This window comes from Strongylocentrotus purpuratus, unplaced genomic scaffold (genome assembly GCF_000002235.5).
Source record: "Strongylocentrotus purpuratus isolate Spur 01 unplaced genomic scaffold, Spur_5.0 spur5_scaffold_10, whole genome shotgun sequence".
NCBI lineage: Eukaryota > Metazoa > Echinodermata > Echinoidea > Camarodonta > Strongylocentrotidae > Strongylocentrotus > Strongylocentrotus purpuratus.
In genome coordinates this window covers 9,267,015-9,291,734 of record NW_022145595.1, presented here as the reverse complement: position 1 = coordinate 9,291,734, position 24,720 = coordinate 9,267,015, and the positions used below count along the sequence as shown (strand labels likewise).

General features: G+C 36.4%; 2 protein-coding genes across 2 annotated transcripts; one reads left to right on the top strand and one right to left on the bottom strand.

Moving 5' to 3' along the window:
* Positions 1-693: 693 nt before the first annotated feature.
* On the top strand, positions 694-15,967 carry LOC590436 (carboxypeptidase D). Its single transcript, XM_030979402.1, has 7 exons — positions 694-1,212; positions 5,864-6,057; positions 8,493-8,666; positions 9,188-9,482; positions 12,631-12,773; positions 13,236-13,365; positions 14,316-15,967. The coding sequence occupies exons 1-7, from the start codon at positions 954-956 to the stop codon at positions 14,540-14,542; spliced, it is 1,422 nt and encodes a 473-aa protein (XP_030835262.1). The 5' UTR covers positions 694-953; the 3' UTR covers positions 14,543-15,967.
* A 4,081-nt stretch (positions 15,968-20,048) lies between these two features.
* On the bottom strand, positions 20,049-23,879 carry LOC115921655. The gene is made up of 2 exons (XM_030979400.1): positions 23,822-23,879; positions 20,049-21,599 (listed from the first exon to the last, which is right to left on the bottom strand). Exon 2 carries the CDS (start codon positions 21,593-21,595, stop codon positions 20,891-20,893), a length of 705 nt encoding a protein of 234 aa, XP_030835260.1. The 5' UTR covers positions 21,596-21,599; positions 23,822-23,879; the 3' UTR covers positions 20,049-20,890.
* Between the last annotated feature and the right edge of the window lie 841 nt (positions 23,880-24,720).

The following is a 24,720-nucleotide window of genomic DNA, read 5'->3' as shown; positions in this document are numbered from 1 at the left end:
GGGGGGGGGGGGGGGGGGGGGTTGCTAGCCTGAGCCCCATTTTTTTTTTTTTTTTCAGTTACCCTGGAATTTGAAAATCGCGCCCACAGATATTTCGCTAAGTGGGGGAGGGTTTAGGGAGCATTAATTTTTTTCCAGAAAAAAATTGAGGGGGGGGGGGTGGGGAGAGGTTAAACCCCAATCCCCCTCCCCCCCCCCCCCCCCACCCCTGCGTACACTATTCGTACCTATAAACTTATTCTTGACTCTCAAGACGCAATGATGGAGATAATTTATCTTGATTCATCTTTATCAATTTAATTTGTGTCAGCCGCGCATCACAGCTGCTTTTTTTTTTTTTTTTTTGTTCTTAATCAATAAACCGTCTTGATCAATACAAATCGAATTTCAGGCTCCAAATTTAGGATGTTGTTGTTATTGTTGCAGATACAGACTCCGAATAAAGACTACAACAACTAGTCTTTTAAAAGGCTAGATGTATAAAATTAATGATCCAAAAACAGATATCCAATGTATTTAAGCCCAAGGTAAGCAGTAAATATTCTTTAATAAAATCATAATATATTTCCAAAGTAATGATAGTAGTAATAATACAAGAAATTAAATGACAGTGTCATTTGTATTATCAATAAATATTATAAATGTATTGAAACAGACTACGACATTTCTGACGCAAGTAGGTACGTCAGCATTAATTTAGCATCTCATTTTCGTACCATTAGCTCGGGTACACCGTACAGCACTGCTCCACCGCGGCGCCGTCGGCCTAGCTAGCGCTCGTATCGCGATCGTACTGCGCAATTGCATTCTCGCAGTAATAACATTTTATTTGTACACACGGGACACGACCTTCGTTCCTCAGAAGCAGCTGTTAGTGTAAATCATTCTTTTAAAATCATTGTCGCTCTCAATCACCATCACTGTTGTTTCTAAACGTTCACAGGTCCTTCACAATGACCTTATTATTGGCCTTATTGGCGGTCTTGCCATTTTTTTCGTCGGTTTTGGGAGAGCCGATAACAGCGACAAGTGAGTTCCCCGGATCAGACTATCAATGGGAACATCATGATCAGGAGGCTCTTTATCAGATATTGAGAGACACAAACGAAGAATGCCCCGAAATTACAAGGATTTATTCCGCTGGAGAAAGTGTTGAAGAAGAGGATTTATGGGTTATCGAAATATCTGATAATCCTGGTAAACATGAAGTTGGTAAGTTGATTATGCAATGCAAATAAAATTATCAATCATCAATGAATGATTTTTTTTTGTTTATCTCCATTTTAGTCCATCTCCATAGGCATGGACAAGTCCATGTTAAATGTAACACAAAAAAAGAATTACCCGAAATTACTAGAATTGACTCACTTAGAAATTTGTTTAAAGAAAAGATGTATGGGTTATCAAAATATCTGATAATTCTGGTAAACATGATATCATAGTTTCATTGTTTTAGATCTATATAATTATATAGATCTAGGCCCTAGGCCCTACGGCTACACTATATTATAAGTCGCGAAGTTTTATTGACAAATTTGAAGGTCATGCTGTCATGCACTCGGATTTGTGATGTTTCCTAATTTTGGGTTGTTTTTGTTGCTCATCATTGGTATTATGACTACCGGTACATAGTTTTTCATCATCTTTATTCTCACAGCTTCTTCATTCCTCTTCTCAATTCTTATATCTTCTTCTTCATCTTTCTTCCTACTCAATAAATATCTTTCTTCTCACTTCTTCATCACTCTCTTTCCTCTCACTTAATACTTGTCTTATGTTTCTCCATATTTTCTCTCACTATTTCTTTGCTTCTCATTGCTATTTCTTCATTGATCCTCCTCTACTATTTTCAAAGATCTGCAACCATGTGCTCATGACATGATGTAACTCCAGGAAGCTCCAACACCGGTGTTGGAGCTTCCTGGAGTTAGACATGATGTAGACCCTAGTCCACTCCAGATTCTGTCCTTTTTGTTTGTATTTGTATTCTTCAATCACACGCATCCTACACACAGCGTGGTGTCTCCAGTCTCACCCATTGCGCGATCCACCAAAACAACCGTCGAAACAGAATGAGGGGAAAGAACCACTGTCACTGATTCAGCGTTGAGGGTGTGTTATTTTCTCAGCTGATTGGGCGCGCGACACGAAAACGGTCCAGGCTGCGGACTAGACATGATGCTGATTCAGTTATTGGTATCGGTAGGAGAAATCGAAAACTTATAAAGGCGCATAGTAGTAGGCTCTCATTGGGAATTCGACAGCATTCGGTGTCTACCCAATATTACAGGTGTTGTCCTTCATCAGGATTAGCCTTTAGTTTTAAGACCAACAGGCCTTATGTACATGTAATGCTTTGCATTTGCCACCATGGATCACCTATGTGGTAAAGTCATTATCTTACATTTCCCTCACCAGAAGACTCTATAGGCCTGTCTTCACCAGCTCAAGATTGCAAAATAGCCTGCTATTTCTGATTTAGTACGATTTTTAGAAGCAAATACGACAGTACGATTTTCCTCAATAAAATATGATTTTCAAATTTATTTATTTTTTTTTTTTTTTTAATTTTTTTAAATTGTTATTATTATTATTTTTTTTTGTGTGTGTGCCATTTTCAATGGCAAAATGCCCATTCTGACCTATAAAGTATCCTACAAGCATCTCACATCAGCAATTTGGGGTTCATCGAACACACCAGTTGTGACGAAATCATGTATATTCAACCAACAATCCTTAAAAAAAAATTTTCCTGTATGTTGGAACTGTAAGAGGCATTGATCCGTGTAACAGTCTGTGTTCATTTTTAAGAATACAACTTTTGTCAGTAAAATACAACTTTTGGGTTTAAAAAATACAGTTTTTTAACTCCAGAGGTTGGCAGGTCTGGGTTTGCCGTGTGCGAGACTTGTACACGCATTTAATGATATTTCCACCAGGTCTAGTTTCAGTGAATTAGGACCCTCTGCACATGAAAACTGACGACCATCTCCCTTTAATTATACATAATTACTTTGATTTATAAACTTTCATGTTGTAACCCTTGGCCTTGGTAGAGAAGATGCCATTTTGGCTTTGGAGGAATAAAGTTCTAACTGGGCTAAACCTTTGTACAAAGTAAGAAATGTGATAAATTTTGATGTTTCGGATTGATGCTACATTGTAGCTCGAAGATGACAACTCATTAATTTAATAATTTTGGGTCATAGACCATCCACTAAACTGGGTCATTTTTTGGTCACTGAAGATGCTCCAAATAATTATTATTATTTTCCCTAAAAGTACTGAGTTTTGTACCAAAAGTTCAAAACTGTATGTACATGTACATGTATGACATCTACTTTATAATACCTTCTTTAGGTTGCTTGCTTCCAAATCTAATGGTCAGTTCCTCTTATAGGTTTTTAGGCTTGACCAGTTCTGATGTTACAGATTGCAACCATCTGTTTGGTATGAACTGTCAGTACATGTGGGTTGTAAATATACCCGGTACTGGTAATTATCCCAAAATAGGTTGCATAGCGCAGGCAAGAAAATTGTTTACTTGATGTTTGATGATGTTGTTTCAATTCAATTTTTTTCAATTATTTTGAAGGCCAAAAGCATTGTAAACTGCTTTGAGAAAGACAGCTGTAGCAAAATAGAATTACTGTTACATCAGAATATTGTGCTGCACATGTCTTTTTCATATACCAAATAGTTTCTAAAGGTGTCTTTGTCATGTGCAGGTACTTTTTTTCTCAGTCCCATGTGTGTGGTAGTGGGTTTTCACAGACGTGTACGGTATATCAAATCAATCAGGGGGGTGATTCATAAAGCTTACGATATGCAGATGTTGATAAACCTTATTATTAACAAGACATTTCAATGCAAAGTGTATTTTTGACTACCATTTGATTAAGATTATGGGAAATACATGTACATTCACACTTTGTTAAAATGTCAGGAAAAATTTGGGCATCCCATTTGGCTCTTCATATTCAAATCATTGGTAAAGTCATTTGTAACTTTACGCACAGCTTGATGAAACACCCCCCCCCCCCCCCAGATATGCTTGTTTACGTATAGGGACAGACCTTTAACTTAACCATCCAAAAGAAAGTGACTCACTTTCGAACCGGGGTCACCTGAGCCAGTTTGTAGACCAGCACAGAGAGCTGACCAAGGGCGCGTTTATCAGGGCTTGCCACTAGATATGTACATATCGTACCCCACTATCAAACCCCACTATACGATCGTGATTTGCGGGATGTCGCGTTTATCGTCCCTTCACGATTCAAAATAAAAGCCTTGTGTCTGCCCAGCTGTTTTGACCCGGGAAGCAGACAGTTTCTCGGAAGTCAACTTCACACACATGCTTGTACACAACACCTGGGTGGTCCTATTTGTATGTGAGGTTCAAAACAGCTTTGCGTTTATCGATCTCTCAGAAACGTGATTCTGGCTGTATGTCACATTCAAAACGCACCTTTTTGCGTCTTTAGATATGCCCATATCTAAAGACGTTTGAAAAAGGCTTTGTGTTTATCACCTTCTAAATTTGCCTGAAAGACGTTTGAGAAACCTCATTCTAGCCAAAAATCTGGTTGATAAACGCAACCCAAGTGAACGTGCCGCCAGAAGAACAACTCACATTTGCCATTCATTGACTCATGAAATAGTTATCATTTCACTAACCAGTTTATCCCTCATATATATATGTCAACAAAACAATCCAACCCTTGTAATAAGTTCATTTGAATGAAACAGAAAAATAAGACAAACAGAGAAGTGAAAACAAAAAAAAGGACCATTAATAAGAGAGTTTTGTACAGGTACTGTATGTATGAAATATGAGATCATTACGTCTCTGCGAATTTCAAATCGTCATTTTGGTCAGTGGATTTGTGACGTAGTCGCAGATAACTCTCCTATTGGGGCACTACTCAAAATATATTCTGGATAGCATATTATTATAGGTTCTCTAAAAAGAAAAGACCCTGAGTCATACATTTTTGAAGAAAAAAAGAAAATTAAATTTTAGTAATTTTGTGTGTTGGAACAAATGGGAAATTTGTCCGCCACTACATCACAGAGACATTAGGCATTCAGCCCATACCTGTATTGATTATAACTTACAGAAAACTATAACTTTCTAAATTTTTGTCTGATTTCATTCAAACTTTCACCAGTCTGCTTCTCGATTTGTCAGCTTTCTTCTAAAGTAATTTGCTATCAAGGTTCGATCCCACTTTAAAGATACTATGTCCCTTTTGCAGCCAACAAATTCTGTAGAACTTTGCAGGAATTAATATCATGTTTGTCCTATCTGTGAAATTTAAACATCAGCAGTGTCCTAGTATTATTCAAATGCAAGGAAACCCATTTACCTTCTAGACTTCGCTGTCAGACACTATTGAGTGACTGACTGACATCTGTTTTTCTTTGGTAATGACATACCGGTACATAAAAATGGGCTGTAACAAGTACATGAGCATTTGTCTACATCACTAACCCACTTCGTGCAATGGCCAAAATTAAAAGATTGAATCTTTTGCAGCACAAACCGTACAATCATTTGGTAAAAGGGTCTGAAAATCAGACTATTACTAAGGTCTTTGCAAACACTTAAGTTGTTTCGACAACTAATGGTCAATATTTTCCCACTAAAAACCAGTTTCAAGCCCTTTCATTTTTGAGGGAGGTTCGAAATTAGTATTGTCTTTCAAATGCCGAATGAATTCAACTTTTTAATTTTTTGGCCTGGAAATGGGACATAGTACCTTTAAAGTATTTGCCGCTCATCTTGTTAACACAATGAAAATATATATATCTTCATATTAATTCAGAGGAACATCTATTTCACATTTTTTCTTCGTAACAGGTGAACCTGAATTCAAGTACATCGGCAACATGCACGGCAACGAGGTCGTAGGTCGTGAGATGCTTCTTCTGTTGATCCCGTACCTGTGTAAGAACTATGAGACGGATCCTGACATCAAGTGGCTTGTAGACAACACCCGAATCCACATCATGCCAACCATGAATCCTGATGGCTACGCTGCCGCCCTTGAACAGGTACTTTATCATTTTTATGAGTATAATTATATATGTAGAATGATCAGAATCCATTTCAAAAGGAAGGGGGGGGGGGGGAAATGTAATTTTTGTACAGGTGAATTAAAAATAATTTGTATCATGGCATTGTTTAACAATGTTAAATCTGAGATGCATGGCCCTAGGTGTTATCAATGTCTTTGATATGGTGTAATATTGAAGCCCTACAAATATTGCACTTCAAAATGATCATGAAGTGCCTCAAAAGAGTAAAATCTTTGAGTGACCGGTTTTACCATACTCATTTTCCCCAATAGACTGTAGTGTTATAAAAAACTGTTAGGAAAACGAAAAACTAAATTTTGATTTCCATTTATAAATATCTTGATAATCAGACAGGCAATCCGCTTGTAAAAGTCATGGAATTCCTGACTGACCTAAAGGTTTAAACTTTAAAACTATGATTGCAGCATGAGCTGAATCCAGGATTTTGTTTCAAAATCTGAGGCAATGTGACTGAGTCACTTTAACAAAGATTTATGCCTTAAATTTGATTACATTACAAAAATAGTCTGTTAGACCTGTAGAAATCTCTGAAGTGCTATAGTTTATAACTTTTGAAATGATATAATACATCAAACAAATATAAGAAGTCGGTCGTTACCTTGAAGGGGCTAAACATACATGCATCATACCTATCCAAGCACCTGTTTTCTTTCCTGTACATGTCAACTCATAATGTCAAGTCAGACCGAAAGCTAACTTGTGATTGATTTCAAATAGGAAAGCATCTGTTCAAGATAGCCTAATGCCTACAGGTGTACATTTTTTATTTTTTGTATTAATGTATTTGATTGTTCCAATCCATTTTTTTCATCAAAACAACAATCAACTATAATTACCGGTGGAGAAAAAAACATAAAAGAGAGAGGAAAGCAAATTTAGGAAGTGTTCCATTTATATTGTTTGAATCGGAAATCGGTTTGGGGTATGGAAAGATGACGGATGTCCTAAAGCATGTTTAAGAACAGACTGATTTTTAATGGATGAGTGCAGATGTGGGCATGATTAAGATCGTGTCAATCATTTGTAGCATTGATATTGCCGCCTAGTGCAGGGGAGTGTTTCACAAAGACTAAGATCAACTTTAAGTTTGACTTCAATATGGTTGGTAGGCGGTTCATGCCACTGTCTGCTCTCACCATTATGATCTTTAGATAATATTTTTTCCTTCAATAATGATTTATCAAAAAATGTAAATTCTGTAGATTTGTGACCATGATTTGTACGTCCCTTGAGAGATCAATGCCAGTAAATGGTTAGAGCAAACAGTGGCATGAACGGCCTGCCATAGTTAAGTCGAACTTAAAGTTGATCTTAGTCCTTGTGAACACTCCCCAGGTATTATTAAAAGTTGATTGACCTGTTGTCAACATTCAGACCAATGATGAATATAAAAGGAAAACAATTATTCCTTGTGCATCTTTTGGATTTAAAGGGTAGGTCTACCCTGGAAATAAAATGAAGATAATCGAGAGAAGGGGTACATTGAAAGTTTGAGGAAAATCCAATAAAAAAAGTAAGCTGCCACTTTCTAAAGTTGTCATCGATCAAACACAAAGTGGTAACTTTGTGACATATCTCTCTGTTTCAAACACTTGTTCTTGTTAACTCTGTACTTACTCTATGATCTGATTTTTTTCTCTGAAGAAAAAATTGATCTTTACATGCACCATAGACTCCCTAGTTACTGCATTTTCCAGTACATGTATGTTTTTAGACTTTTTACACCACCCCAATTGATTTGTAAGTTATATGGAAGTAGATGTATGCAGAAGAACAGAGAGCATAGGTTCAGGTGCTGTTTATAGCTGCTGCTGCTGCTGCCAGACTCTGGAGGATCTCCTAATTTTCATCTTTATAAGCACTCTGTATTAGCTGTATGACAAGACACAAATAATGAAATACCGGTAGTGTATTGTATTGTATTGTAAAAAAAGAGAAGAGAGATGCATAAAACTATTTTTAATTTTTTTTTAAAAATAAGAGTTAGAGAGAGAAAAGGGGAGAGCCTCTGAGGGAGGGAGGGAGGGAGGGAAAGAAGGAAGCGAAGATGGAGATAAAGAGAGAGAGTCGGTAAGGATTTACATGTAGATATTTGAAAAATTGTCATTGTAGCAGTCAACATCACAAAAGTAACATGCACAAATAATGAAAATTCAATGTTTAATGATGATATTCGTAAGGGCCACCACATCTGGAGTCATGTCCACAAAAAAACAATAATATATATTGAAAACTGCATAAATGAAAAAGAAAAATTGCTGAAATTTGCAGGTAGTGTTAAGCCATACATGAAGTGATTGATAAATTGAAAATTTCACAACTTTTATGACTTGTACAATTTATCTCAGCCCTTGACTAATCCATATCTCTGTTTCTCCTTCTGAAATTAGTTGGAGGAAAGAGGAGAAAACGCCTGGTCCACGGGCAGAGCCAATGCGCACGAAGTAGATCTGAACCGAAACTTTCCCGATCTGGATCGCATCATCTTCGGTCGGAGAGCTGACCGGTTCCCAAGGAGACATGGCCTCAACAACCACATCACCAGTCACGTAGACCCAAGACAGGTATGAACAATAGAAATCCAAGTTTTACAGATTTTTTAATTATTTCATTATATTTTAGTTTATTTAATTACTCATTTAATTATTTGTAATTCATTGGGGAGCATCAAGATATGTCAAGATAGATAAAGACAGGTATGAAAAATATAAATCCAAATTTTACAGATTTGTAATTATTTGATGATTTCATTATATTTCTGTTTATTTAAATAATTTTTTTAATTATTTGTAATTCATTGGGGAACATCAAGATATGCCAAGATAGATTATTAAAGATAAAAATTATGTTCTTACATAAATACTCTTCTTCTTCTTCTTTTTCTTTTTCTTCTCCTCTTTCTTCTTCTACTTATTATTATTATCATCATTATTGTTAGTATTAATACTGTTGTTGTTATAAATAATGATGATTATTGTTATCACTATCATCATCATAATCATCATTATGCTTTCAATACATGTACTAGGGTTGAAGAATAAGCCATTTCCATGCTTTATGTTCTTCTCTTTTCTCATCTCGTCAGTTGGAGCCGGAAACCCGGGCCATCATGTCGTGGCTACAGGAGTACCCCTTCATTCTGTCCGCTAACCTACACGGTGGCGATATCGTTGCCAACTACCCCTACGACTCCAGCCACGACGGCAAAGCCAACTACGAGGCCTCGCCCGACGACCAAGTCTTCCGACAGGTATCTCTTGCCTACGCAACGCCACACCCGGTGATGTCCGACCCGAACCGCGAACAGTGTGACATTGGGGGTGAGGATGCCTTCAAGAAAGGCATCACAAATGGCGCCGATTGGTACCCCCTCAAAGGAGGTAAGAAATGGTCCCTATATATGTCATGCCCTGCTCTTTAGGTCTGTAAAGATGAAGTTGGGTATTTGTCATGCAATGGCATTGTGAGAGAAACCATCTAAAAGCAACTGGGAAAGGTTAATATATTCTGCGAGTTTTTGGAATGGTAAATTGTAATAATAATATACCATACTTATGTAGAGCATATCACAAATATGTCCATTTGGCATTTGCACTGTAATAGAGAAAAGGGGAAAAAAGAAGAAGTATAGAGAAAAAGGAGAAATGCTCAGCTTACATGTACTTCCTTATGTTATCTGTTAACATTGGAAATCGTTTCCAAAGGAAATGTTTTAAGATGTGTTTTAAAGGTAAACACCAGTTATGGTCATGCGATTGCATTGTGAAAGAAACGTTGTGGAATCGATCAGAAAAGGTTGATCATCTAGCATCTAGCATCTGCAAGGTTCTGGAATCATCAAAATGATAATAAGTTTGGCCCATTCTTCGTAAAGTTACAAGCACTATACACAGTAAGATGTATATGGGACTACCCTATATCTCTCACAGACCATGAGAGAAACAAATTTACCAAATATATGAATTAGTAGGCGGTTTCCCGGCAAATCTTTTATCATCATGTATTAGTCAAAACATATTCTTTCACATGATTGGTAATGAGAGCTTCCATTTCATTTTTTGAAATTGGGGCGTTTCCAATACTGGTCTTTACCTTTAAAGTTGTTTATAGGATTTTGATGCTACACCATGTAGAATGACAGCCAACAAGACTGGCCTTCTACTATCCTTGTGTTGTTTTTTTGGTCTCATGGGCTTTCGGTGTAGTGAACCTTTTTAATGTCAATGTACTGGGATGACCTCGGTGAGAATGTTAATCCTATAGTGTAGTTCAGTCTTAGGAGAGTAACGAGCAATGATAAGGGAGTTTACAGATAGCACATGGTACAAATGACCCCAAATATCCACAGATCTTTTACACATGGAGAAGTTCCACTTTGAGCCAAAGACCTAGATGTGCTTCATGAATACCTTTTGTTTGCCCTCTTGAAAAGAATTCTTCCACCTGTACCGTTGGTGCATATATGAATAATGTTACATAACTTCCATGAGCACATATCCAGTATACATCTCTGGTGGATTTTACCTTATTGGTACAAATGACCTTTATCTGCCCATGCGCAGATTGTATCTGTAAACTCCCTTATTCAGTAGGCACAGAACATTCATTCAGTAGGATCATTGAAGAAGTCATTGAAGAGGAATCCAATTGACAGGGAGTACCTCCCGGAGGTTAAAGGGTTAACAAGGCTCACATTATCTCATTACATTCAGTCAGGAATGGCTCTCTGTTTTATTAGATCTCAGCAATGCATTCTTCTGTAAATGTACCTGAAGGACAGCCCAACTGTGTGTATTTGAATCCCTATAAAGACCTGTTCAGACATTATGGTATTGTGGTGTAAACCACCTCAAGATACATATCCGCAGAACAGATTCAGTAGGCACAGAACATTAATTCAGTAGGCTCATTGAAGAAGAATCCAATTGACAGGGCGGGGATAAAGGGTCAACAAGGCTCACATTATCTCATTACATTCAGTCAGGAATGGCTCTCTGTTTTATTAGATCTCAGCAATGCATTCTTCTGTAAATGTACCTGAAGGACAATCCAACTGTGAATTTGAATCCTTATAAAATCTGGGGTTGTTTCACAAAGCTTGTCATCAGTGACAAATGACAGTTTTTGTATAATAAGCTACTGAAATCCTTGCTTCTGATTGGTTATCAGCAGATTTGTCACTGACCTTTGTCATTTGTCATTGAAAGAAGGCTTTGTGAAACGGGTCCTGTTCAGACATTATGGTATTATGGTGTAAACCACCTCAAGATACATATCCGATTATCCGTAGAACAGATTCAGTAGGCACAGAACATTAATTCAGTAGAAGAAGAGTCCGATTGACAGGGGGGTCAAGGGTTAACAAGGCTCACATTATCTCATTACATTCCGTCAGTTGAGGCTCTCTGTTTTATTAGATCTCAGCAGTGCAGTCTTTTGAATTGTATTTGAAGGACAGTCCAACTGTGTTTATTTGAATCCCTATCAGTAAAGATGTGTTCAGACATAACCTGCAGTAGATTGGTTGTTTGAATCAGTGAAATAAAAACTTAAGCACAAAAGCAAAAAACTTACTGGGCATCATCTTTGATTAAATGCCACAACTCCCATTTGCACATAGTGAGTAACCTGTGTTAAGCACATGGTGTTGGGCCTACTAACTCCAATTTCCTTATCTTTCTATGCTCTTTAATCAGCCACTATACATTTTTTACCATTCAGTGTAAGTTTTGTCGGATTCTGTGAGAATTTATTTTCTATATTCACCACAACTCAAGCTCATCTTTAACCCTAAACTCTAACCCTGAACCTAACCTCAGTACCTAACCTTAATCCTAACCAAAACTTTGACCCTCACCCCAAACCTAGCACTAAACTTTTGACTGGTGCATTAAATGTGGTATTCTTCAGTTAACCAATAAAGAATAAAGAATCTTTTATAAATTAATGCTTCCTATGAGAAATGTTATTTGTTTTTAACATATTTGTGGCTTACACCCAGTAAATAAAGATCAATTGATCAATCTGTAATTGAAAACAAGTCATACAAAAATCTTGGAACTAGCAGGATTTGAACCTGCTATCTCCTGTTTGCCGGGCAGTGACTCTATCACCAGGTCATCACTGGTCCATGGCACAGTCACGATGAAATAGTAACAAATATACCCAAGCTCTCCTGATTCATTCTGACTTTATATTCATTGGTCCGCAATTGGGTATTCGTTTCTAGTTCATTGTCACTGTGCCATGAACCAGTGATGGCCTGGTGGTAGAGTCGTTGCCCTGCAAGCATTACATTGTAGATGGCAAGTTCAAATCTCACTGGTTCCAAGATTTTTCTGACTTGTTTTTAATTATAAATGGATCAATCAATCTTTATTTACTGGGTGTAAGCCACAAATATGTTTAAACAAATAAAGAATCTGTTCAGTTTATCACCATCAACTTTACCTTTGAACACTCTACACACAAGTTTGTATGAGCATGAATGCACATCACTACATATTTTGGTTCTTTATGTATTCTTAGGTATGCAGGACTACAACTACCTCCATACCAATTGCTTTGAGATCACCATTGAATTGAGCTGCAAGAAGTTCCCCTCTAATCCTAATGACTATGAAGAGTTCTGGGGAGACAACAAACAGTCTCTGCTCGACTACATCCGACAGGTAAAATGAGATTCAGTTCAGTGCAGTTCATTTAAGTTCATTTAAGATCTGTTCAGTTCAGTTCAGTTCAGGTCAGTTAAGGTCAGTTCAGGTTCTGTTCTTTTAATTCAGTTCTGTTAAGTTCTCCTTACCCATTGAATAGAATAACTGCGTAGTTCCTGTACTTAAATGAACGAGCAAACAAAAATCATGTCAACATTATATCAATTTCTCTATTTCATTTTCATTTCATGACAACTTAATTTTTTGTTATTGATTTTGTCACACAGCTTTTTACTTAATGGAGAGCTTGAGACTTGTTGCTCCATTATACAGTCAATCAAGTTAAACTAGGTTAAAGACCACCTTTATGAAAACCAGCCAATATTTCTGTAGTTAAAGCTAATCTTTGATTTTGTAGTGGTAATCAACTATTCTTTTCCTTTAATAATCTTTTCGTTTTATTTTGTTTTGTTTCCGAAGGCACACAGTGGTATCAAGGGCACAGTGACAGATGAGAATGGAGTTGGAATTGATGACGCCAAAATCAAAGTTTGGGAACTAACTGGGCCAGCATCTGAAGAACATTACATAGATCATGACATCACAACAGGTAAGTTTGTCTACAGGTGACTGTATACCTTAAAGGCATCATTTAACAGTGTTAAATCTGAGATGCATGGCCCTACGTGTTATCAGTGTATGTGGTATTGTGTAATATTGAAGCCCTAAAAAAATTGCGCTTCAAATGATCATGAAGTGCCTCAAAAAAGTAAAAATCTTTGAGTGACTGCTTGTACCATACTCATTTTCCCCAATAGACTGTAGTGTTATGAAAACTGTTGGGAAAACGCGAAATTTGATTTTAATTTCCAATCATAAATATCTTGATAATCAGACATGTGATCGGCTTGTAAATGTCATGGGATTCATGTTTGCCCTAAAGGCTTATAATTATGATTGCAGCATGAGCTAAATCAAGGATTCTTTTTAAGGATCTAAGACAAAGTTACCAGATCCCGGATCCCTTTAAAGCCACACAATCAGCACTTTCCACGTGCAGTATATATGCCATAACTCTCAGACACCAAACTTGGTGGAAATACCATTTAGGGATGTACAAGTCTCGCACTTGCAGCCAAAATTGATATTCCACCAAGAAATACCCCCAGTCTGTCAGAGAGACACTGGTTGAATTTTGACAAAGTTGAAGAGAATTATCAGATCCAGCAGGGAAAATCCTGTGTTAATTTTATTAAGTCCAACTTAAAGTTGATCTCAGTCTTTGTGAAACACCACCCTGGAATTATAATCATCATACCTCTTCCTAAATTAATTACCGGTACATATATGATTACTATACTATAGCATTTTAATATTACCGGTAGCTCAATATTATCTAAATATCATAATTGAGAGACCAGTGGCGAGTGCAACTAGTGGCATAAAAGGCCTGCCATAGTTCAGTTCAACTTATAGTTGATCTTAGTCTTTTTGAAACACTCTCCTGAACTTGACTTTATTTTTCATTGCATTCTGCACCTTCCTTGCTCCCACCCACAGCCGATGATGGCGACTTCTGGAGACTTCTTGTCCCCGGTACCTACAAGGTGGAGGCTGAGGCGTGCGGCTTTCACGCTGTGAACAAGACGTGCACCGTCGCCGAGCCAGGGACCAACGTGGAGGCCAGCGATTGCAGCTTCCAGCTAGAAGAAGATAATAGCACCGAGGGCTGCTCGATAGAAGAACTGGAGAGTTTCCTCATGAATCGACTTTATCCCACCTACTAAACCCCTTTGCCCCTCATCACAATCCAGATTAACCCTGTGAAGGTTTAATGTGATTGCTTCTTTCTCTGTTTATTTTTGAAGATTTTTTTTTTTTTTTTCTGCTAGAGATGAAAGAAAGCAATAATCCAATTAGTCAGTGATATGTATATATTGATTATTCCAAATATCATGTCACTATTTTTTATGAAGAGAGTGCATTCCACTGCTATGAAGTAGACATGTCGTAACATATGTAATAATTGTATTTTCACATATTATATAATTAATACATTTTCCTTCTCTCTCTCTCTCTGTCTCACTCTTTCTCATGCTCACTCACTCTTTCTCTATCACTCTCTTCAGTTCACTTCAACTCAGTTTTATTTTTTTTGCTCCTTTTTTTCTTAATTCCCTAAAACTTGTCCATTATATCTTGCAAGTACTGTAAATTTGTGTATGTTTCAGTCTTGTAACTTTCCTAAATCATTGGTGGGATGTTTTGCGATTCAATTTCTTTCGATTTTTCCCCTTATTTTGTAGCTATGGACCAATTTGATGTTCAGATAAACCTGATAAGGCGTGTATATCAGTAAAAAGTGTGCTACAAGAAAAATGTATAAGGAACATCGTTAAATATCAAAGATTTTTTGCTCTATTTAATAAAAACAGATTAAATTGTGACAAAGTTATATCACCATGATATAAATGCAAAAATACTTAACTGCCCATGTGGCATTTGCATTATGAGTAGGCCTATGTGCTTGAGATGGTGGACTTTAAAATTCAGTACTCTTGATACGATCGGATGTGTCCAAAAATATGTAACTACTGTATACATAGTAAAAGTAAGTGTATCCAGTAGAGTATTTTTATATAATTGCCGTCTACATGGAAATGCTTGCTTAGGAGCATTTATAGAAGTCCAATCATTATGGTTTTTGTTTTTTTCTGTTTTTAATCAAGGTGATTCTACTATATAATTAGTACTAGGGCTTTGATTTCAAGATACATGTACGAATATCTTTCATTCAGCTCGAGTCCAAACATACATTCCTCTTCACTGCTGGAAGTATGTAAATTGTATTCAAGTATCTTCAAACACGGTATATTCTTTCATTTTCTTTCAATCAATCAGGGAAAACTAACACAAAACAAACTAACCAACTACATGTATTCAATTTAAGTTGCATGCCATGATGAGTGTGGATTATTTTAAAGGAAATGGTGGTTGGAGAATTTGCGAAAAATGAGTTTCAAATCCTGAATACCGGTAGTTCATGATGTAGGAGCAATTGTGATTGTTGACACTCATGCAAGAGGTCATGGGTTTAATCATTTGCTTTCTGCTTTTAAAGCTTATCTGAACTAGTTTGGCCAGGAGGATTAGACCTCCCTGCAAGGTCACTGACAGGTGGTTATCTCATCAAATCAGCTCTCAATTACATACCGATAAGAAAAAGGGGACCATGGGGGACCAATGGTCACCGATTAGGCATTGTTTGCTATATAGAGGGCACAAGTAGCTATAAGTAGTGCAGTGGGGCTTTAATACCTCCTTGGACAAGGTGTTTACCCACACTTGGACCTGGCAATGCTGGGCTAGTGATGAGGCAGGGCCCAATATTATTATTCTTTCAGATGAGTTATACGTTGCGCTTTTATGTTTTTGTGTTGTGTAAGTGAACCAACTAGTGGTAGGAGACAAATCGCCAAACAAAAACAAAAGATATATATACAGTTTCTATACAGTTTTTTTTTTTTTTGGGGGGGGGGGGAGGTTTTTTTTTTTTGGAACACTTAAATCTTTTTGTTTCTATTGTGGAATGAATGGTCACTTTTAGATATAAGGTTTTATTAGACGACTATATCATAAGATAGTACCTATTTATTCAACCTTGATCTCTATAGTACCAACAAAACTACCAAATATTTGTTTTAAATAACTTTGTCACCCCTTGTGAAAGTCTACATTCTGTTAAAGAATGGAGAAGAAATGTATATTTATTATTTTTTATGACAAATCTATTCCTTGGAATACTTTGTTTTTAAATAGGATTTTTCTGAGAGCCTGTATGAAATGGTTGCTGTAGAGGTTGATAGGGCTGTACATTACGCAAACCAAGTTTTTTACAGCTTTTCGGTGTCCTATTTTATTTTATTTTTTAAGGAAGCTTTTTTTATTTTCTTTCATTGATAAATGTTATCGTAATTATTGTTCTTCATACTTTTCTCAAATGATGAATTTATTACTAATGTTTATTACCTCTTTTCTTCTTAAATGATAGTAATGTAATCATATTATGGCAAGCCCAATGTTATTGCCTGGCATGTTTTTAGTTTAACAGAGGGTAATGCACAACTCAATTCTATGTCACAGAGAGGATCACGTTCATACGATCACCAAGTTAGTCATCTCATTTTTAAGTTAATTAGTTGTGTGTATTATAACTGTATGTAATATTGTGTATTAAAGATTATATCATAGCTGTGTTATTTTTTGCAAGATTAGAGATAAGAAGTATATATTGACTGATGCGTAGCTTAGTGGGCTGATTTAAGGAGATACAATTTATGCGTTTTTAACATACGTTTATGGGGAAGAAATATATCATAATACTGCTTACAAATTATGTTAAAACTATGTATCCTAAAAGAGAAACTTTTACTGAAGTACTAACTGTAGCCAGGAAGAGGAGGCATTAATTTATGAAGTTTATGTACTAGAATGTCTCGAGTACTACTCGAAATTGAGAAAATTCTGTGAGATTTGTTCAACACAACCATCTTTAGAGAGTCCTCTCAATCTCTAAATACGTGTGCTTTTTTAAAAAATGGGAATGGGGCAGGGGGGGGGGGTTTCATTAATTAAAAAAAAATTATATCAATTTTGTCCATCATGTTTAATATATACCACCCTTTTCCTGTGCTATACATGTAGCTACTTAATTTATTCAATTATTGTATAGGTGCTAGATGTTGAATTATGATTTAAAATGCTAAAAAACATTGGTATGCAAATTTAATAGTTATCTCAACTATGCACGTTACTTGATTATTAGAATGATTAGATGGGATATTATCGCCATACAGGGTTCTTGCTCATACACACACACATACACACATAGCATTGCTGTCCTTTGGCGGGGCATTGATCTACATTTGCCACTCTCCACCCAGGTGAAGTAAATGGGTCTTATTGCTATTATTATTATTATAAAAAATGATATTGTTATGATTATCATATTACATTAGGTGCTCATACCAAAGTTGGGATATATCGGACAAGAAGTACCAAGGATAAATCTTTCCTCCGACAGGGGTACCAGTAAGTAAGGGTAATAAGTCTGTCCTTTCACACTTTCAAATAACTAAAACGCTTTGGTTCTCTGAACCAGTCTATTTGGAAGGGTCGTTTTTTTAAGGTGTATGTAGTGTAGTGGTCGTGTATGCATACGAACTGACCAAAATCTCTACCAAATGGAGGTGACCCTTCATGCAACACCTTGTTGAAATATTTATTTGCAGATTTCGTACTGTTTGAATTAGTGCTGTAGTCAAACGTTTAACCGTCCGGTATCCGACCGCCCATGGCGGATTCCATTTTCAATTGGACGGTTTCGTTTTCCCGATTTTTTTTTTTTTATTTTTTTTTTTTATAATTTTTTTATTTTTTTATTTTTTTTTTTTTGAAGTTTCGATTTATGCCCCTCCACCTGGCACTATGCCTGGCAATGTCTCCCAGCTCAGTAATCTGTGTGTTGACTCACCACTCCAAAACTAGAACAACACTCCAATTTGTCTGTCATCTTGGTTTGAAAGTAATCTTTGTAATAGATCTCATCATCTCAATATGTAGTTTATAATAATAATTCATCCAACTTTTACACAAGGTTCTGTCCTAGGTCCTCTACTGTTTTTAATTTACATTAATGATCTTACACATTCTTCTAAAAACAACATTGTTACTATTATTTGTGACAAGTTCACCAGCACAAATCGGCCCCTTTAAATGCACCTCGCAGTTAAATGAAAGTTGCCGACAGAGTCCATAAAAAAAAATAAATAAATAAATAAAAAAAAAAAAAAAAATGTTTATTTTTTTTTATTATTTTTTTTATTAAATTTTTTTAATTTTGTTTTAAATCGTTTAACCGAAAACCGTCCGGTTTTGACTGGCGGTTAAACGGAATTGGAGATATCCGTGATGTTACAGCACTAGTTTGAATGGTTAGATTGTCCTATGCATGCAAACTGATTTTATTATCCAAAAATAATTTTGATTTTTTTTTTTTTTTTTTTTCTTTTTTTCTTGATTATACTCCTTCTTGTGTACATCTTTTTTTCTCAGTACATTCCAATGAATTTGCCCCCCAATGATTGGAAGGGGTATATTACTTGAGAAAATCAATGTCGTGGAAATTAAAATGTACCATGTATTGGGATATGATTCTAACATTATAAGATTATAAGGGTATGGGGGAGGGGGGGGGGGGGCAATTGTGAATTCTATTTAGAATATTCACTTATTGTAAAGTATTTGTTGTGCTGTATATACATGTATAACTGCGATCTAGTAACTTATTTCTTTTAGTTTGTTGTTAACGAATGGAAGGCTGCTTGTGACAAGAAAAAAAAAATTGATGTTTATGAATGTAGTAATGTACCCTTTTAAGAATACTTTAGCTAAGAGGAATTTTGTCATCTTGTCATTTGGCCTTGATAGAACTGTTCAAATCAATGCTGCTAGGTCCAATTCGAGATGTTATGTTGGATTTTAAATTTCGAATGGAGTCATACAATTCATGGTTCCATAAAGGTTATATCTGAATTTGAAATGTAAGAAACGACATGGGGGCCATGGAATTAATATCCCATGTATAATATATACATTACATATTATTACTGTATTATTTATTAAGACCAAATACAGTGATAGTCATATCATTTCATATTTGGAAAGAAGTGACTTCAGATTAAGTGATAATTTTGAACAACCAGCTTGTGTCAATTGTAAACTTTATGCCAGTGAAGAAAAAAAAATCACTTTTGCAAGCTTGGACTTCAAAGTGACTCATTTCTAAAAATATGTTTTGATATCTCATATGCTATTGCAGCAAGTACTTATACATGTTACAGTGTATGTAAACAATGAACTGAGCAACGAGTACTAACTAATTGGATGTGATGTAGACTGCTTCATATTGTTTTATGCACCGCTTTAAATCATCAATCATTACGTTTCTTCATTACGCTTTACAACAGCCTTTCTTACTACACTTCTCTACCCCATCTCTCTCCCACTTCTCTCTCTCACTCTGTCTGTGAAGCCTTTTCTCTGTTTTCATCTCTCACTTTCTGTTTCTTGCGATCATATTCTCTGTCTATCTTCTTCCTGTTGCTCTCTCTTTTATTCTCTCTGTCTTTCATTCAGTCTGTTGCACAGTGCATTCATTCTCTCTTATCATCACTCTGTTTTCTCTCCAAAAACTTTCACAGACCTTTCTTTGGAATATTTTTCCTTGAGTTGAAGTTGGAAATGAGAAAGATCAATAGTTATTTATTTAAGGCGTTAAACTTCACTCATTTGGTGCAATATTTGTGTCATGTCGATCATTCTTTCATTGCATTTTCTTTCATATTACTTCTCTCTTAAAATTTCGCTGAAGCTTTCATAATCTGATTGTCAACAAAATAAAACCATGGTTACATTACTTTTCAGCCAATGCAAGCTGTTCCTACATTTATTACAACCAATGTGTTTTTCACACTTCTGTGAAACTAAAAAAATCCTGTATTATTCAAAACCTGATCTGAAAAATCTGCTGTGTTCATGCAATCGACCAAAGAATGTCAAATTCAACTACTTCATCCATTTTTCTTTCATTTATTGGCTATTTCATCAGGGCTGAACATTTATATTTACAACAATTACTTGCTGATCATTCTGCTTGCTTCTATTTGTGAACTTGTGGCTCTTGTGAAAACGTGTCTAGATTAAAATACCTGCATATTTAGTGAAAAATGCGTTCTGAATTCTGTCCTTTAATTTCATGAAAAATGTTATTATGATGTTGATATGATACAGTGTGATGATGATTATGGTTATAATTATGATGATATGATACAGTGTGATGATGATTTTGGTTATAATTATGATAATCTGATAGTGACAATGATTATAGTGATGGTGATATGATGATGATTATAATGATGGTGAAGACGATGATAATGATGGTCAAGATGATGACAACGATGTGTTGTGAAGTGAATAATTCCAGACCTGCTGGATAAACAAAATTACACAAATATCAGCATCACAGCGTCCAATATATCCACAAACGACCGACACAAAGAAAGTACATAGCTTGTCTAACTGGAGGATTCTTTTCCTTGCCTTGTTTTAGTTGCCTCTGTAAGCTTTCCAACCTGTTCTTCCAAGTCGTTGATGTAACAATGAAGGCCATTAATGTAATCATTGTTTGGGCTTTGAACAGGGTTCCTGGAGTTCTGAGGGTCAATTTTGGATTTCAACATTTTGCATCTATTCAAGGCTCTTCTATGGATTGACTTGAGATGAGTGTAGCTTGAGTTTAGGAACCAGAACTTTTTACGCCACCTTAACCGACTATTGCAGAGTCGCTTCACGTTCTTGATCCAATCTTTTGGCTTGCCAACTTCCTCGATAGTGGAACAAAGATCCTGCAATTTCCTGTCGGCCTGTCTTTTTTGTTCCACTCTCTTCTTCTCACTATCTGCAAGTTTTCTTTCTAGGTCTCTTATTTTTTCTTCTGAGGTAATGATAGTTTTAGGAGGCTTGAATACACTTTCTCTGAATGCCTGTTTTGCACTTTTATTCAGTCGCATATGCTTCTTGTTGACCCTTACCATGGCTGACCAGAGTGATGTAGGTTTGCACTCCAGCTTCACTGCAATAGATTTCAGTAGCACACTATTCATCACTAATCTCAGCTCTAGTATCATTCCTTTGGTCAAAGTTACATGGCTCAATCGTGGTATGATGTTGGAAGCTGTGAGGCCTACATCGTTGCACCTGACACCAATGAAGTCCCCCATTCTCCTGTGGAATGTATATGATTCATTCTAGTGGAGTGTTTCACAAAGACTAAGATCGACTTTAAGTTGGACTTAACTATGGCAGGCCGTTCATGCCACTGTTTGCTCTCACCATTGGTCTCTCAATATAGATGTTTTCCTTCAATAATGAACTATCAAAAAAGGTCAATTCTGTAGATTTGTGACTACGATTTGTACGTCCCTTGAGAAACTAATGCCAGGAATGGAGGAACTAGTGGCACAAAAGGCCTGCTATAGGCATAGTTAAGTTCAACTTAAAGTCGATCTTAGTCTTTGTGAAACACCCCCTAGTCATGTTGTACCCAATGAGAGCAAAATCATTTGGAAAGGTGTGATGAGACCGTGTCATCAAATCATAATTCGTCATTTAAATTTAAATGTAAAGAAAAACACAAATAAAATACATGACAGAGTGAAAAAGAAATGGGTCTAGGACTCTAGGTCTATACTATGGACTTGTATCAAGTGAACATTTCACATTTTACTCAACTTGTCAAGACCACCAATATCAAAGTTTTATCTTCAAAATAGAGAGCCCAAAAAATGCAAAAGGCTCCTCACAATAGTAAGGCCTATTAATAAACAGTGTATGTGACAGTATATGGGGAATGTTGACTAATTATTATTAAATTAATGTCAGTTTTACCTTATTGAAGAATAAATAACCCATGATCTCCACAGCAAAGCATAGAGTCAATGCAATGCTAATGCGAATTGACCTACATGTTAATGTTAATGGTAGACCGAAAGCTTCAGTCTCTATAATCGTCGGTTGTTCCACTGAGACTACGTCTGGCTCCACTAGACCTCCGGTTATAGAGACTGAACGACTGCCTATGCCAGCCTGTGTTGAACTTATTCCGCTAGATTTTAGCCGCTAGGCCCCTCCCACAAACTTGCCACGGCCGTATTGTTATGCCCCCAAAATCCCCCAAAATGTCATTTTACCTCGTTCATTTCCAATTTTAAATTAGGCCTAGGCTATAATACATCGGTTCCACTTACTAACTTTATTGATATAATCCGTTTAATGGTCCCTTTTAAGGAAATTATCGGTCAAAATCGACATCCATGTTGAAAATCTTGCAAGCCGTGTTAAACTCTCGCTGCCGTCAATCTCATCCCTTCTAGTCTACGCCGAAGGCAAAATGATTATGAAGGAAAAACTGTGCGCCATCTACACGTTCGTAATGGCGTTATCACAGTTTTTCCTTCATAATCATTTTGCCTTCGGCGTAGACTAGAAGGGATGAGATTGACGGCAGCGAGAGTTTAACACGGCTTGCAAGATTTTCAACATGGATGTCGATTTTGACCGATAATTTCCTTAAAAGGGACCATTAAACGGATTATATCAATAAAGTTAGTAAGTGGAACCGATGTATTATAGCCTAGGCCTAATTTAAAATTGGAAATGAACGAGGTAAAATGACATTTTGGGGGATTTTGGGGGCATAACAATACGGCCGTGGCAAGTTTGTGGGAGGGGCCTAGCGGCTAAAATCTAGCGGAATAAGTTCAACACAGGCTGGCATAGGCAGTCGTTCTGTCTCTATAACCGGAGGTCTAGTGGAGCCAGACGTAGTCTCAGTGGAACAACCGACGATTATAGAGACTGAAGCTTTCGGTCTATGTTAATGGCAGCATTTAAATACACGAATAGTCAATACATTCACAACACACAAATGCACACAATCATGCCGATGCTCGACAAGTTTGACATAGACCTCTAGTCTATAGTCTAGTCTAGACTCGCAATTTGAATTTTTAAATTATTCTTTCTAACATCGGAAAGTTGAAAATATTGTATTTTACTGCTATTTAGGTGTCATCAATTGTCACTAAACTGCTAAAGTACCGATTTTTAGTGAAATTAGTTCAGTTTTGTACAGTGGTGTTTGAAATGTTGAAAATCAATAGCACAGCTTTTAATACACAGCGAGGATAGTAGTGCACCAATGTGTGGCGCTAGCCTACGACGTACTGCATTTGCACTGGTCATCGAATGTGCATACACAAACTTGTGTGTATGGGGCCATGGGAGAGCCTAGGCATTGATGATGATCCACATCACTCGTATGTCGCCATTTATCTGTTAGCCAAAGTATAGGCAAAGTGAGTGATTAGTCGCTTTTTCACGAGAAGGCAAAAAAATGACTAAATTCACCTAATTTCACTCATATTTGACATAAAAATTGTACTTACTGACTTGGAACAAATTGACCGCGACAATCACAGATTAGGGTGTCGTCGAAACATCCACACAAAAAGCTAAGGGAATATAATTATGAAGATGAAGAAAAAAATTATACTGAGAATATTTGAAGATTTTTATTTAAAAAAAACAAAGTACATGTAGCAGTGGCGAATCCAGGGGGGGGGGGGAGGAGAGACGGAGAGAATAAAAAGTGTAAGAAAGTGTATATTGTGATGATTATCGTATGATAATAATGGCTACATGCAGTTCTATTAAAATGTTAGGAATCTTTGTATAGAAAGTGAAGAGCGAACTTCTGCATCCGAAAAACCAACAACATGCTTATATTGTGTGCAAGCCGAGCAGTTTTGTTCATATATTTTTTTTTGACAGTGTATTGCTTTGGGAAGACTGTAGTGTGTTCTTACATTTTGGTAATTACAAACACAAATATATTTTGTTAATCAAAGACAGGTGAACGATAATGATCTGAAAATCAGAGCCATGCAGCTATAGCAACGATGGCTGTTATCGATTCAGTCCGAGATAAATGAAATAAAGAATAAAGAATAGTATAATAGGGGATAAAGTAGAAGAAAGGAAATTGGCAGCAATGAGGGGAACTCTCACTATTCATTTTTCTAAATGGGAAAACCTGAGTATTAGACAAACAATTGGAACCCAGAGCCAGTCGTCCACCGGTTAAGAGGGGGGGGGGGGGGAATGGGGATAAGGGAGAGGTCGGGTAGGGTAGGGTTAACAAAAAGAGAAAACTTTTCTCTCAGGACAACAGTATAAAAAGAAGTATAAGTTGCTACATTGTTAAAACAAAAAACAAAATTGGATTATACAACTGCATATGTTTTCTTTGAAAATATGAATTTTTGTTTCAAATATGATGTATAGG

What these genes read in the sequence shown, in the direction of transcription:
- LOC590436 (XM_030979402.1), top strand. Translation starts at nt 954, where the DNA reads ATGACCTTATTATTGGCCTTATTGGCGGTCTTGCCATTTTTTTCGTCG. An exon ending in ACGCTGCCGCCCTTGAACAG is followed by an intron (nt 6,058 to 8,492) that starts GTACTTTATCAT and finishes TTCTGAAATTAG; the next exon opens with TTGGAGGAAAGAGGAGAAAA. An exon ending in TTGGTACCCCCTCAAAGGAG is followed by an intron (nt 9,483 to 12,630) that starts GTAAGAAATGGT and finishes ATGTATTCTTAG; the next exon opens with GTATGCAGGACTACAACTAC.
- LOC115921655 (XM_030979400.1), bottom strand. Translation starts at nt 21,595, where the DNA reads ATGGGGGACTTCATTGGTGTCAGGTGCAACGATGTAGGCCTCACAGCT.